Consider the following 23,271-nt stretch of genomic DNA (forward strand, 5'->3'; position numbering starts at 1 on the left):
GTTGCTCAGATTGCTTAAACAGTTCAACCATACATATTTAATCACTGCATAGAAAACTTAATTCTAGGGAGTGATAAGCAATCAGGGTAATAGGGGGAAAAAAGTGGCTTGTCCCAAAATAAGCACAACATATTATTAGATGTCAAATGAAATTTAAATATATTTTTGTAGAAAATAGAATTAAATTCTGATAGATTTTACAATATCCCAGGCTCTCTTAAAAGTGTATGGTATGTATTTCTGTATGAACTGTATATCACAGATTATTTCTAGGAATTTTGTGATTTCAAAGACAACTCTGAGCTCACATATGCATGCTGATATTATGCAGGCTTTAACCAACTTATAGATCAACTTTGATTTCATAATGTAAGAGGTATGGCTTGCAGAGCATTTTATCAATTTCTCAAATGACCACTGACCACTTACTTACCAGTTTTAAGATGAGGCTTAGTTCACGCTAATAGTGTTCCTTTATGTTTTTGCTAATATTCTAGGACTCTCTGAAGAAATAAACCATGCCCATCCTTTCTCTCACTTTTTCCATTGCCCTAAAAATGAGGAGGAGAGGCACCAACATTTGTACCACTCTGTACCTGGAACTGATTGTAGGTTTTGACTTAGGAGAAGATATGGGAGGGGTGGATTCTTTCCTCTGCCTAAGCTCGGGGAACATTTACTTCCTGAGAGATGAATGGGGAATATTTTATGTCAATTAATATATATTGAAGGTGTATAAAACAATGATGTGTCTATTATTCAACTGTCACTGACATGAAATTGACTGCAAAATTACTTTCTGGAGTTCAGAATTTACTCCCTCCTCCTGACTTTTCGTTTATGCACTTTTCAAGACAAAAAGTAATTTCTACCAACTGCTGGATTATAAATTCAACCTGGGATCTTATAATCAGATTCCACTTTTTTTCTCTCTTACCTCTCATCACAGATGATAAAGATACTGCAATTGGAATTCAGCTGTGACAGTATAGATGATTAAGCTAGAGTCTAATTGGCTTTGCAGTGTTAGCAGAAGCCTAAATTTAATGGATGATTTTCCTCCCATAGTAAAATAAACCTCTGTGATTTACAGTCTTAGAGAACAAAATTTTGTTGATTAAGAAGGTCTTTTTATGGACAGTAAAGAATTGACTATAAGAATGAAAACTTCAAGTGCGAAGTTATATTTCTCTTTCTGAACTTTTTCGAAAGCAACAGTTCTCAAATTAAATAAGAAATAAGAGCAAAACTTGTAATGGCAAGTAGTGCACAAAAAGAGTGAATGTAGCCATGGGAGCTCTGCATGTCCACTAAGGCTTCCGTGGGTGGCATGCTCTTATGACCTGGGGGCTGGGGGCCAAAGTATTCCCTGTGGCAATGGAAGTAAACAGGGGCCAGAGACCTAGGACATGAGACAAGAAAATATTTCTCCAGCAGGCTTTAAACTTGCTATTAGTTTTCTCCAGTGTCACTGTGAAATTCTTTAGCAAGAACTTACTCCAAACTGAGAGGCAGGCTTCATTCAGGCTTGTAATTCTAAAGTAATTAGAGCTATCCAGTTTGACTAGGTTTTCTGTTACTTAAAATTAAAAGCTAAGAGAAATGGATTTTTAAAAATTTTTGTAATGACAAAGTTCTAATTATGATAACAAGGTTTCTATTTGTACTCAAAATCTGCTCTGAATAATTACAGTTCATCTTTGAGCCATTCCATGGATTTGGAACCTATTAACCAGTAGTGCATAATAAATAAGATTCATGTCATTTTCCATTTCTGGTGTGAATAAGTGGCAGTTATGAAACTAATCCACCCCCCCCACACTATCGCCTGTTTCTGAGGGTGGTGACAAAATTGTTCATATTTTTTTAAAAGTTTATATAATTTCATGTCTTCAGTAAAATTCTCTAAAATCAAAGTAGAGCTACTCTAGTCATAGTGTATTTGTTCTTCTATCACATATATGGGTGAGGATGTCTTTTGTTCAGTGTAGTCATAAACATGGGCAGCCATTCCAAAGAGAAGAGGCTAACAAATTTGAGACAGATATGAGGTCCAAGAGCAAATAGCAAGAAGCTTCTTGTAGTTCACTTAGCTGTAAACTCTGGGTACTACCATAGAGTTTACTGAAAATGGGAGTAGATTATAAAAACCACTAGAAAAATGAGTATACCATCAAACCCTGCATTCCAGAATCCTTCGTTCTTTTGTCAAAAAATAAATTTGTGAGCAAAATGTATATTTAAAAATCATGAGTAATTAGTCCCATTTAAGAAGGAAAATATTAAAATCTCATAATATGTCAAGGATTAAAAATTTTACTTCTTTCAGGTAAAGTCCAGGCTGCCAAGTTAAAATTTGAAGCATATAAGTCATTAATGGAATTTTGTTTTTAGTATTATGACTAAAGTAAGATTTGATACTAATAAAGGTTTCTTTGATCATTTTTTATGCATATCTTCCATAAAATTTATTTCAGAACACACAATTAAACCAAAAGAAGAAACAGAACAAGAACACAGGACTCCAGATTTTTCAGGAAAACCACTTCTTTATCATTTATTCTATACAGAGACCCACTGGAAGTGGGCCTGTTTCACAATGGGTGGTGAAATACAAGAAATAAAATAAAATGTTATGTGTTTCTTCTTTTAGGGGCTGATGTTATCAACTTTGATGGCCACGTTGTGTTACCATATAGATTCAGAAACAAGAAGATGAAAACACTGAAAGATGTCATTGCCTTGAAATTTAAAACCTCTGAAAGTGAAGGAGTGATCTTGCATGGGGAAGGACAGCAAGGGGATTACATTACCCTGGAACTGAAAAAAGCCAAGTTGGTCTTCAGCTTAAACCTAGGTATGTTCTGACTTTTGACACCATTCTGTCCATTTATTAATCTTCCCATTAGTAAAATGCTGATGTTGCTTAATCCTTAAAGTATAAATTATAAAAAAGCAGTTCTTGTTATGTTATTAAATCATCTTTAATCCATAGTGGTTTAATCCATTTTAATCCATATATACTTAGTCATTAAAAATAATTATTATGTACTCATCCTAAGCAAGGTACTACACTAGCATCTGAGATACAGTGGTGAACAAATAGGAAAGGTCCTTGAGTTCATGAAATTTATGACCTAGTGGAGGAGTCAGACAATATATTATCTATTATTATTTTAAAACAACTAAATCAAAAGCAATGACTTCAAATAATATTAGGTAGTATGAAGTCAAATAAACTAAAATGATAAAGGATACTGCAGAGACAAGAAGGGTCCACTTTAGAGTATGTATTGAGGAACATTCCCCACGAGAAGATACACAAGCTGAGATTTTAGGACTGAAATTAGCCATGAGAATATTAGGGAGGAGAGCATTGCAAGGTAGCAGTCACTACTGACAAAAATCTGGCATGTTCAAGGAATAGGAAGGAGGCTGGTGTGGGTAGATGAAGTGAGTCAGTGGGAAAAAACACGAAAACACAAGATCTGAAAGTTGGGGATTGTTCAAGTCCTGTAAGATCCTGTACGGCATGGTAAAGGGTTTATTATTATTTAAGAAAGAGAAGCTGTTGGTAGGCTTTAAACTATATGGCATCACGATCTTATTTTTAAAAGTATACTGAGATTCCTGTAAAAAAAACGTTTGCATTTGCATGAGAGTCAAAGCCAGACTTCGTTATAAGGCAAGGGAGAGATGGCCCTGGCTTGCAGAGGTGACTGTCAGTGGAGATGCAGAGAAGTAGGTCTAGTTAGTAGATGATTTTAGTGGTAAGTTCAGCATGATTTGTAATGAGAAAGAAAGAGAATAAGTGAAGGATAATTCCTAGACAACTAAGGGACTTAAGTGCCATTTTCAGAAGTAGAGGCAACTCTATAGTTTCTCTACAGAGTTTCTTCTAACAAAGGATTATTCGTTTCCTCTAATAAGAGGAGGTCTAAAATGGACATGGTGCATTTTAGTTGCTTATTAGACGTCAGAGTTGAGATTTCTATTAGGGAGTTACGTGTATGAATGAGATTGAGAGGAGCTGTTACCTGGAGACTGAGGGGAATAGGCAGTGAGCAGGAGGTATCAGAGACCAGGGAAAGAAAAAAGGCTGCTATTGTGTTGAACTCACCTGAGATGGAAACAGGCAGGTGATACTGGCTTGGCCCTGTAGCGGTTACAGGTGATGGAAACAGGCAGGTGATACTGGCTTGGCCCTGTAGCAGTTACGGTGATTCTCCCAGCGGAATAGAAAGGACAGCAGTTTTACTGACATAGGTTAAGAAAGACGAGAAGTGTGGAACTGAATTTTTTCAACAAAACAGAACTAGAAGTCAGGAATCAGAGAAATAAAATATTGACTGGAAAATAGTTCCTGTTTTGTTTTGGGTTTTTGTTGTTTTCAGGCATTTTTAAGTCTCTTGCTTGGCTAAAAATTTCAGGATTTATGCAAGAAGTTTTTGGAGGGCATCACACATTCCATAAATTTTTCTGTTGTAAATAATAACAGATGGGCGCCTGGGTGGCTCCGTCGTTGAGCGTCTGCCTTCGGCTCAGGTCGTGGTCCCAGGGTCCTGGGATCGAGCCCCGCGTCGGGCTCCCCACTCGGCGGGAGGCCTGCTTCTCCCTCTCCCACTCCCCCTGCTGGTGTTCCTGCTCTCGCTGTCTCTGTCTCTGTCAAATAAATAAAATCTTTAAAAAATAATAACAGAATTCTACAAAAATATTATATCTAAAATATATTAATAGCTAAAGTTCACATGTTAAATGTACAAAGCTACAAAACTAAAGATAAGAACACAAAAACAGATCCCGCATTTTTGACTTGCTTATCAGTCTGAGTGGTCCAGACATTCTAGAATAATGGCTTGTGTTCTACATATTAAATTTATTACTTTGAAAACCAGTATTATACTAAAAAGTATAGTTTCAATTAGGTTTTTTGTTGTTGGTAATACTTGATACAGTGTCTATAAAGATTTACCCTTTATTATAAAACTTTCCTCATTTCAAATCTGATCTGATGGAAATAACAGCTTCTATAAGAAAAAAATGAAAATCACACAAAAAGCTGGATCACTTAATTACACAAAAATATTGAATTCTTTACATTAAATAAAATCAATGCATGGGAAACTTGAAAAATGCAAATGTCAAATATGGAGGTTTAATGTCATTCATGAATAAGAATTTATACCACTCCCTAAGAATACCAAGACTTTAAGAGAAAATGTAGGCATAGGGCATAAAAGGTAATGCATAGAAGAAAAATTGTAAGTATTCTGTAAACATCAAATGCTCAACTGCGCTGTATATAAAATAAATGCACAATAAAAAAGCGACTCTAATTTTAAGTAAATCAATTTAAAAATAATATTAATATTGATGAGTATGTGACAAGATTCTTTGTACTGCTCTTTGCATGAGGAAATATTTTCAGGAAAACAGTTTGATAGTGTCTTCAGATATCTAAAAATTGCCTAGATGTTTTGGTCCAGTAATCATAAGGAAATAATGAGAAATGAATATAGGATTTAATTCCAAGGATGTACTTGGCAATATTGATTACAGTGATTACAATGTCAAAAATTGAAAAACAAAAGCTAAACATATAGAAATATGTTGATATGCATTTAAAATGTCTGAATAATTTTAATTTTATAGAAAATACTATAAATCATTAAAACTATAAAATATTATAAATAATATCTCAATATTTTTACATTGATTATACACGCACACATAAGGGTATATGTATATAATTAAATACATGTATAGGGAAAAAAACTGGAAGGAAATAGACCAAACTATGTTTAGTGGTGGAAATGAGTGATTAATGTTGTACATATTAATTCTTCATAATATTCTCTACTTATAATTATGTACATATATTCATGTATTGCCTGGGGAAAATAGCCCTAAATCATTTTTGAATGATTCTTAGTAAAAGATAAGGAAAAATAGGTGTTTAGGGGATAGATATCAGAAAACAAAATGTACTTTTTAAAAATATGCACACACACTCAGAGCAATTGAATTATATCTAAGGATGTTTACTTTCTTAAACCTTTTCCTTTTTCTTTTTTTTTTAAGTGAAACATACAGAGCAACCTTTTAAAAGCCACTGTGCTTTATATAGGCATGACATTACTGTTTTGAAACTAGTACCTGATCCTCTGACCTCACAGAAAGATCATTACCATTTCACTGGAAAGCAGTTTACTTACAGAGTTTTATTGACTGATTGGAATTTATGACAGTCATGGAAATGCACTCACTCATATGTCCACTGTGCCTTTTTAATGCCATTACCTAAATATCAGGCATCTCTAGCTGCTACTCAGTCTTCTAGTCATTTAAAGTAATTTAGAGTAATAAAATAGAGTGTATCCTTTCACTTAGACTTATTCCGACTTTTCTTTCTCCCTCTCTGCCCCACTGCCACATGTACACGGGTGGTCATAATCACAATCCCAGTCATAGCACATTTGGCTTCATCACCAGAAGGAAAGAAAATCTGATCTAGGAAAGATATAGAAAATGTCAGGTATAGGCATCATTATCATCCTAAATGTGAAAAAAGAAAAGAGGAAATAATTCAGTGCTCTAATCAATTGTGTGTTTCTCCTATTTCTGTTACACTATTTATTCTGAAACCGTGTTGTATTTTTATAGCACTTAGTTTTACCTGGTCATGAAAAGCAGTACTTGATTAGACAAAATAGAAGATAGTATAAAACATGTAAACAGTATCCAGAGATGACCTTAGTAAACATTTTGGATTCTCACAAACTTTCACTCTCAGTTATAGTCTTGTTGCCATGGAAATCTACTTTCAAAGCTAGATTAATGCTACATACATATTTTTGCAAGTTTTTATTTTAAAATATAACTTGAGTTAATTTTCCATGCCATTAAATATTACATTGTGGTTAAAATGATTGCTTTTGGAGTCAGTGAAAACTGGAAAGTGTCATGCTGTGTTTTCTTGACCAATAATAAAAATAACAGCAACAATAAAAGACTGTTAACAGGTAACATTTAGCTAATGTTCAGTATATGCCAAGAAGTTGGTTAAGTTCTTTGCATGCGCTAATTACTTTAATCATCATAGCAACCTTGTAAAGCTGCTTTCCTGATTTTCTCCATTTTCTATATGAGGCAGCATAGGCACAGAGAAGCTGCCAGCTTGCCTAGGATCATAGGGCAAGCCAGTGGGGAAGCCAGCATGAGAAACCAGGCACTGGGCTCCAGAGCCATGGGGCACCGACTTTGTAAGAACATATCAAATTTATCAGAATTCATGGCACATTAAAAAAAAAAACAAACTCATATTCTTCTTTCTTTTTAAAGGAGGTGTTTTCCATCTCTTAATACCTTTTATGTATTTTGAATATCAACTGTTGTTAAGTATAGTTACATGCTGGTTCCCCCACGCTAGCGTCCCTGGGCAGGACTTGAGTGGTGTACCAGCCTGTGGCTGTGATGGAAGGTAGGCTGCTACACAGAGTAGCTGTGGTGTCACTGCTTCATTTCTGTTCATTCCATGACTCAGGAAGCAACCAGCTTGGCCCCATCTATGGCCACACATCCATGATGACTGGAAGTCTGCTGGATGACCACCACTGGCACTCTGTGGTCATTGAGCGCCAGGGCCGGAGCATTAACCTCACCCTGGACAGGGGCGTGCAGCACTTCCGCACCAATGGAGAGTTCGACTACCTGGACCTGGACTATGAGGTGAGCTGGAGGATGCGTCCATTGTGCTCCATCTTGAGTGGCTGCCTCAGTCTCCTACTGCATCTTTGTGTTCTTGTCAGTCACATACCCACGTGTTCCATTCATTTTATTCCCCAAGGAAAAATAATCTTTCAACTTCAGTGCCTAATATATTAATACTGTCATTTTATTCACTTCTAAATTTGTAATTATGAGCATTTGAAATATTTTAAAAATCTTGGTACCAAAGTACTAATTTAAAGGGAACAGACCATTTATCATGTCATCAGGGCAATTTAGTAAGTCCAGAACAAATATAAGTTGTCATCTTTGCATTGGTAATTAATTATGATATAAATCACCTATTATTCTTGAGGATAGACAATATACTATAAACACAGGATTGCTTAATATTTATTACAAAATATGGAAATCCTGAGTTCTGATTTATATTAAGTCATTTATGACTTCATGACTGTAGATAGTTCTTTTGTCAGGTTCTATTTTCTCAGATATAATTATCACAGAAGAAACAAAATATAGACTATTTTAAGAGGTTGTCCATAAATAGGACATATTTTATCCTCTAAGTGATCAAAGATCAAAAAAATAATCATATTGGTCCCGTAAAAACTGTATATTCCCATATTATACAGGTACGCTGAAATTTCAGGTTTTTTAATAAATTATTTAGAGAGCGGTTCAACCTTAAAATGCCCACCAAAAATGTTAATCCTATATAGAGATAAGAGTTCTGTAAGATGTTCATCACAGTGTTATAATTCCAAGAGAAAAATAAATAGGATGAAATATTATTCAGCAAAGAGTTTCCAAACTTTCTTACTTCATGGAGCCCTCAGTGTGTTATTAATTTTTCCACAGCTGTCCTAGACCATTCTATATTAGTTAGAGCCAGACAACTTAATGTTTATGTCCTAACAACTCACTAGCCATTTGAAAAAAATAATACAGATAAAATAAATGAAAAAAATTTATTTAATTCTTAAAACAACAATGATTACTTGCTAATGGGATGAGTGTCCCTGCATGGTACAACTCCTCAGATTTTGGAATCGGATTTGACTGCCATCTTCATCTTCTGTTCCACTTTTACTTTCATGTGACACTGTTTTTATGAGAGAAATGATAAAAAACCCACCTTCACTAGGACAGGAAATCATCAAAAGCAGGGTAGCAGGATGTTGGAATGGTGAACAAGCTCAAGCTAGTGTTTCACATAATGCCCAGAACATGTCAAATATTGCTGTGTATCCTTTAAAAATAGAAGGTGTATGGTGGCTGTGACCCTATGAGTTTTCTGTGCCAACTCTGTGTGCCTTGTCCCCAGTTTTGAAATTGTATATATATATACACACATATATATGTTAATCAGTATCTATATATAAATTTTTAAAAAAATGTGAAATATGCCCACCATAAGATAATTTACAACTGTGTTATTTTCTTTTATATATTTGAATAGTGTCTAAATTTTCTATGAGATGAATATATTACATATATTCCTAAATAGGAACTTAAAATAGATTATGCTGTATAAACCCCGATATTGAGACTTTATTAATGTTAAAATAAATTTAAGATTATCAGAAAATAACTGTACCCCCCAGAAAACATCTCCTTAAAGCAAAATGATTGTTGCAAGGGAAAGAATATGAAAATCTCAGAAGTTTTATTTTTTCTAAATTAGTACATTTCTTGGCTTAGGTGGCTTATCTCCCACTGTATGAGAGAACGTAAAGATGAATTATTCATCCTCCATTAATAAGCTCTGAAGTACCGTAGAGGAGATGAGAGATCCTGGAACATTAGCAATGGGCAAACACAGTTCCATTTTTCAAAAAGCAGAATTAAAAATTTGGGGTCATAGACTGTATTGAGTTTGTGATGAAATTCATGAATATTCATGCACACAGGGTCAGCAGTTTCAGGCACACTTTGAAGCCCATGAATATACATAGCATCTTTGAGAACCTCAGCTATAGATGACAACACCTGAGACATATTAGAGAGAGACACTAGGAAGAAATTCACATTTATTGATAAAGAATCCTGAGTCCGTTGAGTTGAGTCTCTCAGTGTTTTCACACGTACCTCTTTGACTCATCCATATAGTAACTAGACTCAGACCCCAAAGGAGGCTTGTTATGAATAACTGAAGACATTCCTACCACTCAGGACATTCCAAGGGTTTTAGGAGCTTTGTGCCTGGAACTGGGAACAAATACCAAATATATTTATTATACCACATCATGATAGGGTATTCCCATCATATATAGATAAAATGAATATAATCTCAAGAATATACATAATAATAAAAATATAAAGATGAGTTCCTAGTAGCTACTATTTGTTTCATGTAATTTAACACTATATAATTTAATTTTTAACAATGGCTCTGTTGAATAGTCAGTTCTCATGAGCTAGTATGAGCAGATTCAGCACACTATAGGGGTAAATTAATACCTGTCACTGTTCCCAGAGATGTACATCATGAAAGAAGCAGTAGAAAACAAGTTTGCTCCATTGAGGTAACTCAATGTGGGCATTTTTTGTGGAAGGTGGCTTAAGAGTTCACCTTATCACCTCCTGGAGCCCAATTACTGCAAAGCTGCCAAACGCCATGGGCAGGCAAGCTACTAGCTGCATGGTGCCCTGAGAAGTGTACAAAGGTAAACAGATACATATCCTTCTTCTCAACCAAAGGGCAGGACCACACACTGATGTTTGGCCTGGCTTCTCTCTTTTCTTCAGCTAAATTCCAGGATAGTAGACCCTGTGGATGTTACGCCATTGCCTTTGCAATACATTTCTGCTTGGGAGGGGGAAGAATGAATGCCCCTTGATAGTTGTAGAACTAGGCTAGGATTTTAGAGAAAAACCAGCTAGGATTTTGTAGAGAATTAATTGCATGGCTCAAGCTGGAACAAAAGTCCTGGGTTGAGTCCCTTTTTGCTCCTTACTGGTTGTGTGACAGTGGACACATCATAGTCCCCCTTTGGAAAATTAATGTAATAGCACATTTGTCATAGCATTATTATATGAGGAGGCAATAGGAAGTAATAGAAATCACTATATGTATCAGTTCCATATTAATCAGTTATGATTAATTAGACTGCATGTAACAGTTGCTTGTTTTATTTTCCTCCATATAAAAGGTAATTGTAGGCAGGGAGCCCTGGGCTCAAGTGGCAGCATCGTGGTTAGTAGGACTCCAGTCTCCCTTTACCTTGCTGCTATTCCAGCCCCACTGCGAATCATCCAAGATGACTGTTCACATTCTGTTTTGCATTCCAGTGGGAAGGAAGAGTAAAGAAGGTTGCGCTCCCTTCCCCTTTTATAGTTTTTGGAGTCACACAGTCTTTCTAAGACCAAAACTTGATTCAGAGAGGTTGGTAAATGCCATATATTGGCTGGAGTGTGCACAGCTGAAAAGCATTCTTGTTTTCCTAAAGAAGGTAGGGAGAAAGGACACTTAGAAGTATCTAGCCATCTCTGCCACATTTTGTAAACTCTTGGTAGCTAACAAAATGGTCAATGTGGTTATTTTGTTTAAGGGTCAGGGTTATTGAATGAACTATTATCATTAATAAGCCAGTCATATGAGTTATATGATTATCTGATGAATAATCTAACAATTGCAACATTTTTTTTTACTTTCTGAATAATTATAATATCAAAATATTTTGTGGTCCAGGCACTTCATTTTACTGATGAGAATACGTAATCAGAAGAAGTGGCAACCTAGTGTCATAAGATTAGTTACATTAGGAATTGGGATTTGAACTCATATCTCTTAGTTGTACAGAAATCTGGTAAATTTGAGCTTGTGTTGCTTCACTAGGGCACCTCTGAGGATGACATAGGACATGTGCTGAGGTTTGCTGAAAGCAGAGAAACCATAGGAGTATTTAATCATCATCCTAACAGCATGTGGAAAAAGAATGAGACAATATGTTTAAACTGGTATTTAGTAATAATGGTCAAACTGTGATGCTGCCTGTTGTTAAGCATAGATTTTTATTACCATCAACTGGGAAAGAATTGGTAAAATAAACTGTAGACAGGAAATATAACACTCCACATAATTATCAGTAATTCTTACCTTTGGTATTAGGTATACTTGCTTAGTTCCTAATAAGTTCATTTTAGTGCCACTTGAAAATATTTTCCTAATAATTCTTCTATTTTAGATTACTGTATAATTTTCCTTTTGTCATTTCTTAATTCTTTTCTATATATTCTCAGTTTTCCCTTCTTTCATATATACTCTATATGGTAAATGATACATATTCAACTAACCATTATTAACAAATTTTAAGTGAGATCTTTTATTTTTTTATATTGCTTCATAAACTATCATTAATTTGTGCTTTGTTTTCTGCAAAAACTAAGCATCTAAAATGCCATGACACTAAATAAAAGAACATAAATTGTTAATGGCCTCCTAGAACACAAAGATCTGTGCCTTATGTTTCAAATATGAAACTCCTTACTGGTTGGAGTCTTAAAATGTCTCAAAAATGTCTGAACCATTGCTTTCATTTTCAAAGCTTTATCGAAGTTGATAATGGTAACATTGAATAATAATTAGAAGAGAAATAACACCTGGATTATATATCTTGGTATTGCAGCTCTGGTTAGTATTTAGTTTTATTTACCACTAATTCACTATTAGCAGTAAATGTCATTATGGCAATAGGTATATTAAGTATAATTTTGTATTATAGGAAATTGACACTTTAGTACTGTAATTTGGCCAAAGATATAAGGAAAAAGACATACTCTCTTTTTATAGGTGGTAGTAGCCAGAGAATCACAGTAAAGGGCATCCACCTTATTCTTTTTTTTTTTAATTTTTTTATTGTTAATGTTAATCACCATACATACATTACATCATTAGTTTTTGATGTAGTGTTCCATGATTCGTTGTTTGTGCATAACACCCACTGGTCCACGCAGAATGTGCCCTCTTTAATACCCATCACCAGGCTAACCTATCCCCCCACCCCCCTGCCCTCTAGAACCCTTAGTTTGTTTTTCAGAGTCCATTGTCTCTAATGGTTCATCTACCCCTCCGACTTACTCCCCTTCATTCTTCCCCTCCTGCTATCTTCTTCTTTTTTTTTTCTTAACATATATTGCATTATTTGTTTCAGAAGTACAGATCTGTGATTCAACAGTCTTGCACAATTCACAGCGCTCACCATAGCACATACCCTCCCCAATGTCTATCACCCAGCCACCCAATCCCTCCCACCCCCCACCAGCATCAACCTTACTCTTTAGGATTCAGAAGACCTATAATATCTCTAAGCCTATAGTGCTAAAATAACAGCCCCCATCTCCTAATGTGTTCTTCATATATATAGTAATGAGACTTTTTGAACTATTTTCTGCATTAAAAATAAGTCTAGTGAATATTTGACTTTAATGGTCATTTAGATTAAAGTAAGTCTACATAGTACATAGGGTTTATCATTGTATTACATTAGTACTGGTTACCTCATGATGACTAGAAGCATTTATTAGTAGTATGTCTTTGAATGATAAACATAAAAATGTGTTTTTAATATTAATAAAAAGGTTGCTATATAAAATCTTTTAAAACATTTCAGGAAAATTTATAAAATGTCTTTGAGTGGCTACAAGAGATTATTGCTATTTTTTGTTAAAGTTATAATCTGATCCCCATAATTAATAATACTGTTATGTACTTCCATAACATAATTTAATATGCAACATTTTGGAGGCAGAAAAAAATGTCTGTATATTCCGGGAGAGATCTGCAGACCTTGGTTGTATAACTGACCTTGGTTGTATTAATAGTTTTGCCTAATTTATTGTGAATATTTTTTTAAGATGAATACAGTGTGAATGTTACATTTTTTTTCTTTTCTCAAAGATAACCTTCGGAGGCATACCTTTCTCTGGGAAGCCAAGTTCCAGCAGTAGAAAGAACTTCAAAGGCTGCATGGAAAGCATTAATTATAATGGTATCAACATAACTGATCTTGCGAGAAGGAAGAAACTAGAGCCCTCAAATGTGGTAAGATTGTTCACTCCAAAATAGTGGTTCATAGAAAAATCAAAGAAGTTTTGTTTTTTTCTGGAGTATTGAACAACAACGACATCGTCACAGCATTTTGCTATCATGCTTGTGTTGGGCTCAGCAGTGTAAGACTAACTACAGAATTACCTAAAGAAAGTGTAGATGGTGGATGTACTTTGAGAATAAATAATGGTTTTTGAGTTAAATTAGCCTGCAGTAAATAGTAAGTTTAACTTAGATGGGGCACAGTATTTTGACTCAGTGTTTCTGAATTCCCCATATCAAAGGGACATACCTCAGGCATTCCTCAGTGTGTGCTTCGTCCTGGCAGTTCAGCAGCCCGTAAATGTTTCCAGATGTCTTATCATATATGAATCTCCATTTCTTGTTTATGATTTAATTCAGTATTTTAAAAGTGTTACATCCAGGAACTTTGCTATATTCATTTCCATGTTTCCAAAGATAATTGATCCAGGTAAGTAAGTAAATACACTTTTTGTGAAAGCTCTAAACATACTAAGTATAGGCAGTTATATAAGGTTTGACTGCCACTGGCTGGTGAAAGCTGTGACGTAGAACCTAATAGTGATCTTCTTCCAGCTCTGCTGTGAGTCCTTTCCAGCTTTAACTACTTTAAGGAGGAGAGCAAAAATTGAAGAACACGCTAGCATACCTGGCTCCCCATGACACTGTTTAGGATCACTGAAAGATAGCAACTGAAAAGTCTAGTGTGTGTTCCCTATGGGTCTGCAAAAACAGGAGTTAACTTCAACCTACAAGTGTTAGTTGGAAGAGTCTGGGGTTCAAGACCCACATTTATGACAGCCACTGACAGTAAATAATGTTACGAGAGCTTGCACTGTATTCCAAAAGAGCTCTGATGGTCTCTTGGCCCACATTTGAGCCTAGGGTTTTCACAAAATGATTGGATAAATAGAAATCCCCTCATGAATAAACTGGAGTTCAGGTTGGGTGTGAAAATTATTATGGCATAAAATAATAATTTAATGTGCATTTTTTCTTTATTTTTCTTCAAAATAAGGAATTTCTACTGAGTAAAAAGTTGAACTTTGAAATTATCTCGTAAGTATTGACTAGAGAGACAAATAGTAATAGTTCTATTTATAGGCAGCAAGCACTGTGCTAGGAATGTTACTTTTATGACAATCTGAGAATAGTACTACAACATGAGTGGAGATGTTATCATACACATTTTGTAGATGCCAAGAAACAAAACAAAACAAAATAAAAAAACCAACCCTGAGACTTTGCCTGGAAAAATAACTTTCCAAGATGATTGAATGTGAGTGGGTTCACAGTATATGACCCCCGAGGTCATGGTCTCCTTACATGCTGTGTTACTTCTTACACAGAATAGTATTAATACATACACTCTCTTAAGCTTTGGATAAAATGGCACCAGGGTCCTTTTGTTTTCTCAGAAATCATTGCTTAAGATAAAAAGATACAGAATCCAAATCATCAGAATATTTTTTGCACCTTTAAGAAGAAATAAAATGTTATTTCTGCCCAGACCTCCCGGTTGGTCCTGATATGCATTCGTTAGGAACCTAAATTATAAAGAATTTTACTACGGAGATTCATTCCCAGAACAACCTTAACTACAAAATATATTGTAGTTATAAATGCTATTTTAACTTGAATAACAAAGATATTTAGTAAAGCATAAATTATCTATAATTATGTTTGTTGAAATAAAGTGAGCAGACATGGGATAAACTTTTAAACAAAAATATATGTACATATTAAAATTTTCGGCAGGATAGAGAAAAGTAGGACACTTTGTAGGCAACTCTGCAAGGACGGGTCCTTAGGAAGGAGACTTGCTTTCAAAGACGTCAGGTGCTGGTATTTCAGTGAAATGGACTCCACACATCCTGCGTTCATCTCCATGCACACACCCATTCCCTAATGTTGGGTCACAGCCTCCTGGACAGCCTCCTGGGTGTAATCGCACCCAGCCCCTGGATGCAGAGGGCAGGGGGAGAGAGAAGAGACAGACCACCCCACGTTGGCAGGTGGCAGGTTTAATAAGCAAGGGAACTTAGGTCTTGTCTTGGGAAGCCACAAGAGGAGTACCCCTCTGCACCTGCCTGCCAAGTCTTAAAAGTTTATTTAGAGGTCTTACCTGGATTTAGTTATGGATACAGGAGGCCTTAACCAGTTCAGTACCCACGTTGGATAGCCTCAACACCACATCTCTATCTTAAGACTGTATCCTTGGAGTGGGGAACACACATTCTGAGGACAGCAAAGTCTCCAATTGTCCGAGTCCTGCTCATGGATTAACTGGCAGTCACAAGTCTTCTTGATGACTTCCTCCAATACCTCATTATTCATTGACTTCTGAGTCAGCACCTTTACTCAGAAAGGACCTTTAATTTTGTTGGGAGATATTCCCCACAACATGGGTATGTGGTCAGTTACAACATCTCAATTATTAGGCAAAGGCATTTCTTTTCATCAGTAAAAGTAAGCAGTTAAAAATAATTATCTGTGAAGCTACAGTGTAAATTTAGTTTGAATATTAATTCAGAGGGACAGCCTGCCTTAGATGTAATGGTTAATGTGCTGAAATGGAAGAACAATCCATCTAAACCTAGATATCGTGGTGTTGTGTTGTTGTGAAATAAATAAGTAATTGAAGGACCAGATGAAAATGCCAACAAATTATATTCCTCAGAATATTATGGTGGGATAAAAGAAGTGGGAAGCAAAAGTAGATTCTCAGACCTTTAAAAGGAAGGTACTTACACACAGGAATACAACATTTAGCATGTCTGAATGGTAAATGAAATTGTTTTTTGGTACAAAATAGAGGGAGAGTGAGAAGAAAGAAGAAAGGAATAGGCTTCAATTATCACAAGTTTGTTTTTATTTTGTACACTCATACTACTGTTCTCAGAAGCATTAATTCATTATAATGTATGCACACTTTATAGGAATTTAATATAACAATAATCTGAAATAATCACAATTATGCTGATCTATATAGTTAATATTAATTCATATATATTAGGTATAGGGATAAAAACCAAGAATATTTGTCCCATAATATCAATAAATAACAACCAAATGACCATAGTTCCCAATGAGACTAGTCATATATGAATGAACACTTGACATAGGCCATCCAGAAGAGGACGGTGGCGTCTCCTCCTTGGCTGAGGCATCATCAGTAATGGCGGAGGGGAGCAGCAGCTTTCTGCCGTCTTTAGAAAGTCCAGTGGTTCTCACTCATGTGCACCACACAGGGACACATCCCATCCCATCAGGCTTGTCAGTCTGTCGATTCCATGATAGATGGTTCTTGTTAATTCCTCTTCTTGACGGCCAGCTGCTGAGCCCTGTTAGACACACACTCCAAGTAGAGTGATGCCGAGGTATCCGGGTGCTGAATCCAAATCATGCTGCTGCGTGTGAGAGTTTGGCACAAGCTCAAGCTCTGCACTGACATCTACAGACTGTAGCTTTGTTTCCATTTGTCTCAAAGCGTGCCCTTTTGTTTTCCAGGGAAATTTGAGTTTCTCGTGTGTGGAGCCCTACACAGTGCCTGTCTTTTTCAATGCTACCAGTTACCTGGAGGTGCCAGGACGGCCTAACCAGGACCTGTTTTCAGTCAGTTTCCAGTTCAGGACTTGGAACCCAAACGGTCTCCTGCTTTTCAGTCAGTTTGCAGATAATTTGGGCAATGTGGAGATTGACCTCACTGAAAGCAAAGTTGGTGTTCACATCAACGTCACGCAGACCAAGATGAGCCAAATAGATATCTCCTCAGGTTAGTGCAATTGGTTTGCTGTTTGCTCCTGAAACTGCTGTTGTGATTTCCACAGCTGTCGTTGCTTTTGTTTTGTTGGTGTTGTGTGCTCGTAGTTGTGTTTGGATTCAGACTTGGTGAGATTCTTACTTGGCTGCCCAGAGTACTGACTGAATAAGAGAACCTTGGAAACTGGCTCAGAGGGTGAGGGGTGGGTGAGGAGGAAATTTAGTTGAGTCAGAGTACCAAGACTTTCTCTTGCTTATACATACTAGTTCACATTAATAGGGCAATGGACATTACTCTAAGTGGAGATTTTATGTTTACAGAGAATGTCGGTTTTACTGACGTAAGAGTGCCTGGTACTGTTTGACTTTATGGACATTCAAATACATTTTACTATTAGTAGCAAGTATATATTAATTTATTCGTGACTTTAAAGGTATGTGCAACTGTTTGAATCAAAACCTCAAAGTGATCTTGGTAAATTTATGCAGATTTTCAAGAAAAACTACAAGGGGTGAGTACAAAGAGGAATGACAAAATGTATGTATCAACTGAGGGAAGACTGACTGTCTTGGCTTAGCGGGTAATTTTTTAAAATTGACCTCACAGTGGTATGATAAACTGAGGCTTGGGTAATATTGTTGTTAATTGAACAAACTTAGCAATCTTGGCATATTCTTTGATTAATATGGTACAAAGAAAGCTGAGATCTTGTAAACAAAGGAAAAGTCATGATAGTGGACTCTTAAATAGTAAAAGTTTTCATCAAATTTCTCTAGATGTTTCTTACAGTAGATGTTTTTATTTTGTGAAGAACTGCTTAGAAATAGAAGACAGAGAAAATTAACATTGACTGAGCAGCTTGTACAAATGTACCAAATACTGAGAGAGGAAGTTCATGACAAAATGCTCCACTGCATGACTGTTGGCTCTGATGTCGAAATATTGCGTGTTCACTCGTGACACCATATGTATACACCTGACGAGGTTTCGAACATGTTATATTGTCTGTGTCCAGGTCATTTCCCTGTGGGCTGTCAGGTCTTTGAGGGCAGAGGCTATGCCTGTTCTTCTATTCTAGCGTATAGAATAGCACCTGTTACATTAGAGGTGCTCTGGGAGTGTTTGTGGAGTTAACACTGCGGCCCTTTAAACTAGTGTTCACTAACAGAATATTTCCTGCTGAAGGATATGCGTCCTTTCATAAAATAGGTGTTGTGTTTCTGTAGAGCATGGCCATATAGACTATTACTGAGAAGGATTCAAGGAAGATATAGGGACCATTATACCAGAGGTGTGTCTGAATTACTGAAGTCAAAAGCCATTGTGAAATACCCAGATATTTACTTTTTCTGTTTTTGCTTCGTTAGTTTTGCTTTCCCCTGAATGTTTGGAGTCCAAATGATTGATCAACCATATTTTATTACTACTTCCCCGTATAAATTCACCTTGAGAGATTTAGAGCAAATAAAAAATACCTGGAGAGACCAGAAAAACACATAAAACAAACACACATACAAATATTTGCCACAGTTGAAAAACATCCCATTAGATTTTATTATGATTAATGATTCTTTTCTAATGACTAAAAACATAAAAATATAAGTATGAAGGCCCCCCTCCCTCTTGACATTCTCTGAACAAACCCAAATTCCTGGTGGTTTTCCATGTAACAGGAACCATTATAATGGAAATAATAGGATCTTAAATATCGAGATCAATAAACATTTCCTAGTTTAATTTGGTCTAATTTAAGACTCTAAGATACTTTCATCTAATTTAAACTGTGTTTATGAGAAAATAAAAGGAAGAAAGAAGAAAGGAATCCAATATACAAGACTAATTTACCTTAATAGATTTGCTTAAATATGATAAAATTGGACTTGAGAAATTTTTGTTAATTTAGCCAAGAATCTGTGCAAATTAAGGGAAACTGATAGGAAATTTCAACATGTCGGTAACCTTGATCTTACATATCCCAGTGAAAATACGTTACTGTTCCAAATATTTATTTTTCTTATACACAGAGTGGAAACCACAATCTTATCAGTTATCATTGCTCAAGTTTCAGAAAGATTTGTAAGTAAATATAGATGCACATACATTTTTAAAAAGTTATATCTTATACTCATTTAAACTGTGTTTATTAAAAAATAAAGGAAAGAAAGAACAAAGGAATCCCATATATGACTACATTCATTCATCCATCCTATAAATACAAATGAAGTCCATAGAAGGCAGTTTTCATCTGTATTTAAAGTACTTTACCAAATTCAATTAAAGGTATGAGTAACTTAGTGTAAGTAGCAACCCTGAGAAAATAATTTAGAAACATAAGTTAACCGAGGGCACTAATGTTTGCTTTAACGAAGGGAAATAGTTCTGCATTATGTCTATCTTCTTCTTCTTTTTTGTTTATTATTTTTTATAATAAATGCCACAGAAAGTGAGGAAGGTAACAGTTGTCTCTCCATTGTCTGTGAAGAGATGTAAACTTTCCAATTCAGAAAACTTTGAAGGAGCATTTGCTTTTACAATAGAAACATTTTTTTGGCTCTCATTCTTTTTGTTTTTTAAGATTTTATTTATTTATTTGAGAGAGAGCAAAAGAGAGATCACAGAGGGAGAGGGGGAAGCAGACTCCCCGCTGAGCAGGGAGCCAGATGTGGGACTCCATCCCAGGACCCTGGGATCATGACCTGAGCCGAAGGCAGACGCTTCACTGACTGAACCACCCAGGCACCCCTGCCTCTCAAATTCTTCAGAGAGGAAAAAATCAAAGGAAATAATTACATGTTTAGCATGCTTTGTTATATGTTATTTGACCTGGAGTATAAACACCACTGATTTATAAATCACTGAATTGTTGAACAAACATCTCAGCTTTAACACCTTTTTGTGAATGCAAGTGTGGGTGCTCTTCTCAAAGACCAAGTCCTTCATGTCTACCTTATTCTTATCAGCAGCATAAGCATTGAAGTATGTCAGTCCTTTTTTTATTTTATTTTTAAAAATAGCTTCATTGTGAAAATGTAGAAGATACATAAAATTTAGAAAACAAAAGCAGTCACTGCTAGGACTTCTGTGTGCACACACACGCGTACAAAACACTGTGCGGCAGTGGACTGAGACAAAAACCGCTGTGCGGCAGTGGGTCGAGACAAAACCGCTGTGTGGCAGTGGGTCGAGACAAAACCGCTGTGTGGCAAGTGGGTCGAGACAAAACCGCTGTGCGGCAGTGGGTCGAGACAAAACCGCTGTGTGGCAGTGGATCGAGACAAAACCGCTGTGTGGCAGTGGATCAAGACAAAAACCGCTGTGTGGCAGTGGATCGAGACAAAACCGCTATGCAGCAGTCGGTCGAGATGTCATTATACAGACACTCAGGTACTGTCTGTTAGTACATACTTGTAACTCAGTTTTATTTTTAAAATGTGAATAAGTTCTGTGGTCCAAGATGAAGCTAATTCAAGTGGTTCAAAGCCTTTTTATTCTGTCTTGGACAACATTGTTCTTTGATGATAAAGTCAAACTAAATCCTGTAAGTTAGTATTCAATATATTTTTCACCCTCCTTGTATTTTTCCCTCTACGTTCTGATTGATTTCAGGTCTCATTAGTCTTGACACTGGACTCAACTTGTAAAATTCAGTCAAACTGAGTAACCTTGACTTTGCAGAGCGGGTTATCTTTCTATGAAAATATTTTCCAAGTTGCAACATCAACTTTTATAAAACATTCCATTATATTTATTTCTATTTAGAACTGTACTTAGTGTGTGGGGAATACAGATTTATGCTTTTCCCTTGGCTCGGAGTAGGTAATAAAAGGGGGGAAAAGTGCTAAAATGAACAGATGGGTAACATGTGTTCATTGAGCATACTGTTTAACATTCATTTCAGAACCCTGGAGAAGGTGGGCCTAGAACTGTGTTTTTAAAATTACTTAGGGTGTTTGAAATTTGTTTTTCCAGCTTTTTTGAGGTAGTATTAACAAATTTAAATTATATATATTTACATGTTATACAGGTTGTGCAATGTGATTTTTTAAAGTGTATGATAATATATATATACATTGTGAAATAATTACCACAATCAAGTTAATTAATGCATCTGTTACCTCACACTTGCTTTTGTGTATATGTGTGTGTTTGTATGCACATACACAGTGAGAACCCTTAAGATCTATTCTCTTAGCAAATTTCAGGTATACAGTGCAGTATTATTAAATATAATTACCATGCTATACGTTGGATTCCTTGGAACTTTTTCATCTCATAACTGAAAGTTTGTACCTTTTGACCAACATTTTCCCATTTACCCCACTCTCCAGCCTTTGGCAACCATCATTCTACTCTCTGGTTCAATGAATTTTACTTTTTTTAGATTTTACATAAAAGTGAGATCATACAGTATCTGCTGTTGTGTATCTGGCTTCTGTCACTTAGCATAACATCCTCCAGAGTCAAATGATTTTGATAAAAACACAGAAAACATAAGGAAACATATTATACCGCACTCAATACCTACTGAAACTTACTTTGCTGCTTTAGATGCACTCTTACTTTATGTTCTTTTTCTCTTTTTTTCCATTAAATTTTTCATAACCCATCAAACGATTTTATGACCTAAAAACATGTTGTGACCTACAGTTTGGAAAACATTGACCTACAGATCTGTCTTCTCATTTGAAGAGTTGGAATTTTTTAAAGTTCCAGTTGCTTGGAGGTATTTACACCATCAGTCCGTTTTGGAAAACTAAATGTATCTTCCAGGAACAATACTGCAATATTATAAAGGTAGTAAAAAAGTATGCATGTGTATTACTGTCTGATGTATAGTCAAAAAAAAAACTACCCATCTTTTAAAATAAGGTTTTTATTGCAAAATTCCTCAATTTTATGTCACTAAATTATGCACAGATGTTTACAATAATACTCTAACGTTGTAGTCTACCCATATTAATAAGGTCATAAAATGTTTGACTCAGCATTTATATAGTGGAAGGGAAGTGATTTCTATTAATGATCTTTCTTACCTGTTGAAAAAAAATCAATTTCTATCCATGTAAACAAAGCCTTTTCTAAAAGTCATTCAGAAAATGCACTGCTTCTAAATCAGCTGTTTTCTAGCTGAAGTATTAGAACCTTGTTTTGTTTACATAGATATTGCTTCAAGTTTAGAATGACTTTTCAGCATCTGCACTGCTTCAGAAGCCTGTATTCAGTAAAGATCATCTTTGTATTTCTGTCTCTAAAGAAAATCTTTGTGAGGCCTTGTTTTGTTTTTGTTTTATTACAGTGTCTTTTGTAATCCTTTTGAATTCCATTTGGGTGTTTTAAGGGAAGGTGTCTTAGTCTAATCAGGCTACTGTAACAAAATAGACTGGGTGGTTTAAGCAACAGACATTTATTCCTAGGAGTTCTGGAGGTGGAAGCTTGCCATCAGGGTGCCGGCGTAGTTGAATTCAGCTGAAGAAGGCCCTCTTGCAAGTCCATAGACCATAAACCGCAAGTCCATAAACGATAGACCGCTGTTTTCATTTGTTCTTATCTTCACAGGTGGGAGGTGCTGGAGAGCTCTGTGGGGGTCTTTCTTTAACAGCACTAACCCATTCAGGAGGGCTCCACCTTCATGACCTCAGCACCTTCCAAAGGCCCCAGCTGCTAATACCATCACACTGGGCATTAGGATTTCAACATATGAATTTGT

At 35.8% G+C, this 23,271-nt stretch overlaps 1 protein-coding gene across 2 annotated transcripts in view; it reads left to right on the forward strand.

Annotated features, from left to right (window-relative positions):
* CNTNAP2 (contactin associated protein 2) overlaps positions 1–23,271 on the forward strand; it is a 2,031,041-nt gene that overhangs the window by 942,425 nt on the left and 1,065,345 nt on the right. For both annotated transcript variants that reach the window (XM_027574309.2, XM_027574310.1), the window contains exons 5-8: positions 2,654–2,857; positions 7,544–7,728; positions 13,631–13,774; positions 17,312–17,576. In XM_027574309.2, coding sequence (XP_027430110.1) covers positions 2,654–2,857; positions 7,544–7,728; positions 13,631–13,774; positions 17,312–17,576 — 798 coding nt within the window. The remainder of the gene's footprint in view (positions 1–2,653; positions 2,858–7,543; positions 7,729–13,630; positions 13,775–17,311; positions 17,577–23,271) is intronic.

Source organism: Zalophus californianus, chromosome 12, assembly GCF_009762305.2.
Source record: "Zalophus californianus isolate mZalCal1 chromosome 12, mZalCal1.pri.v2, whole genome shotgun sequence".
NCBI classification, from domain to species: domain Eukaryota; kingdom Metazoa; phylum Chordata; class Mammalia; order Carnivora; family Otariidae; genus Zalophus; species Zalophus californianus.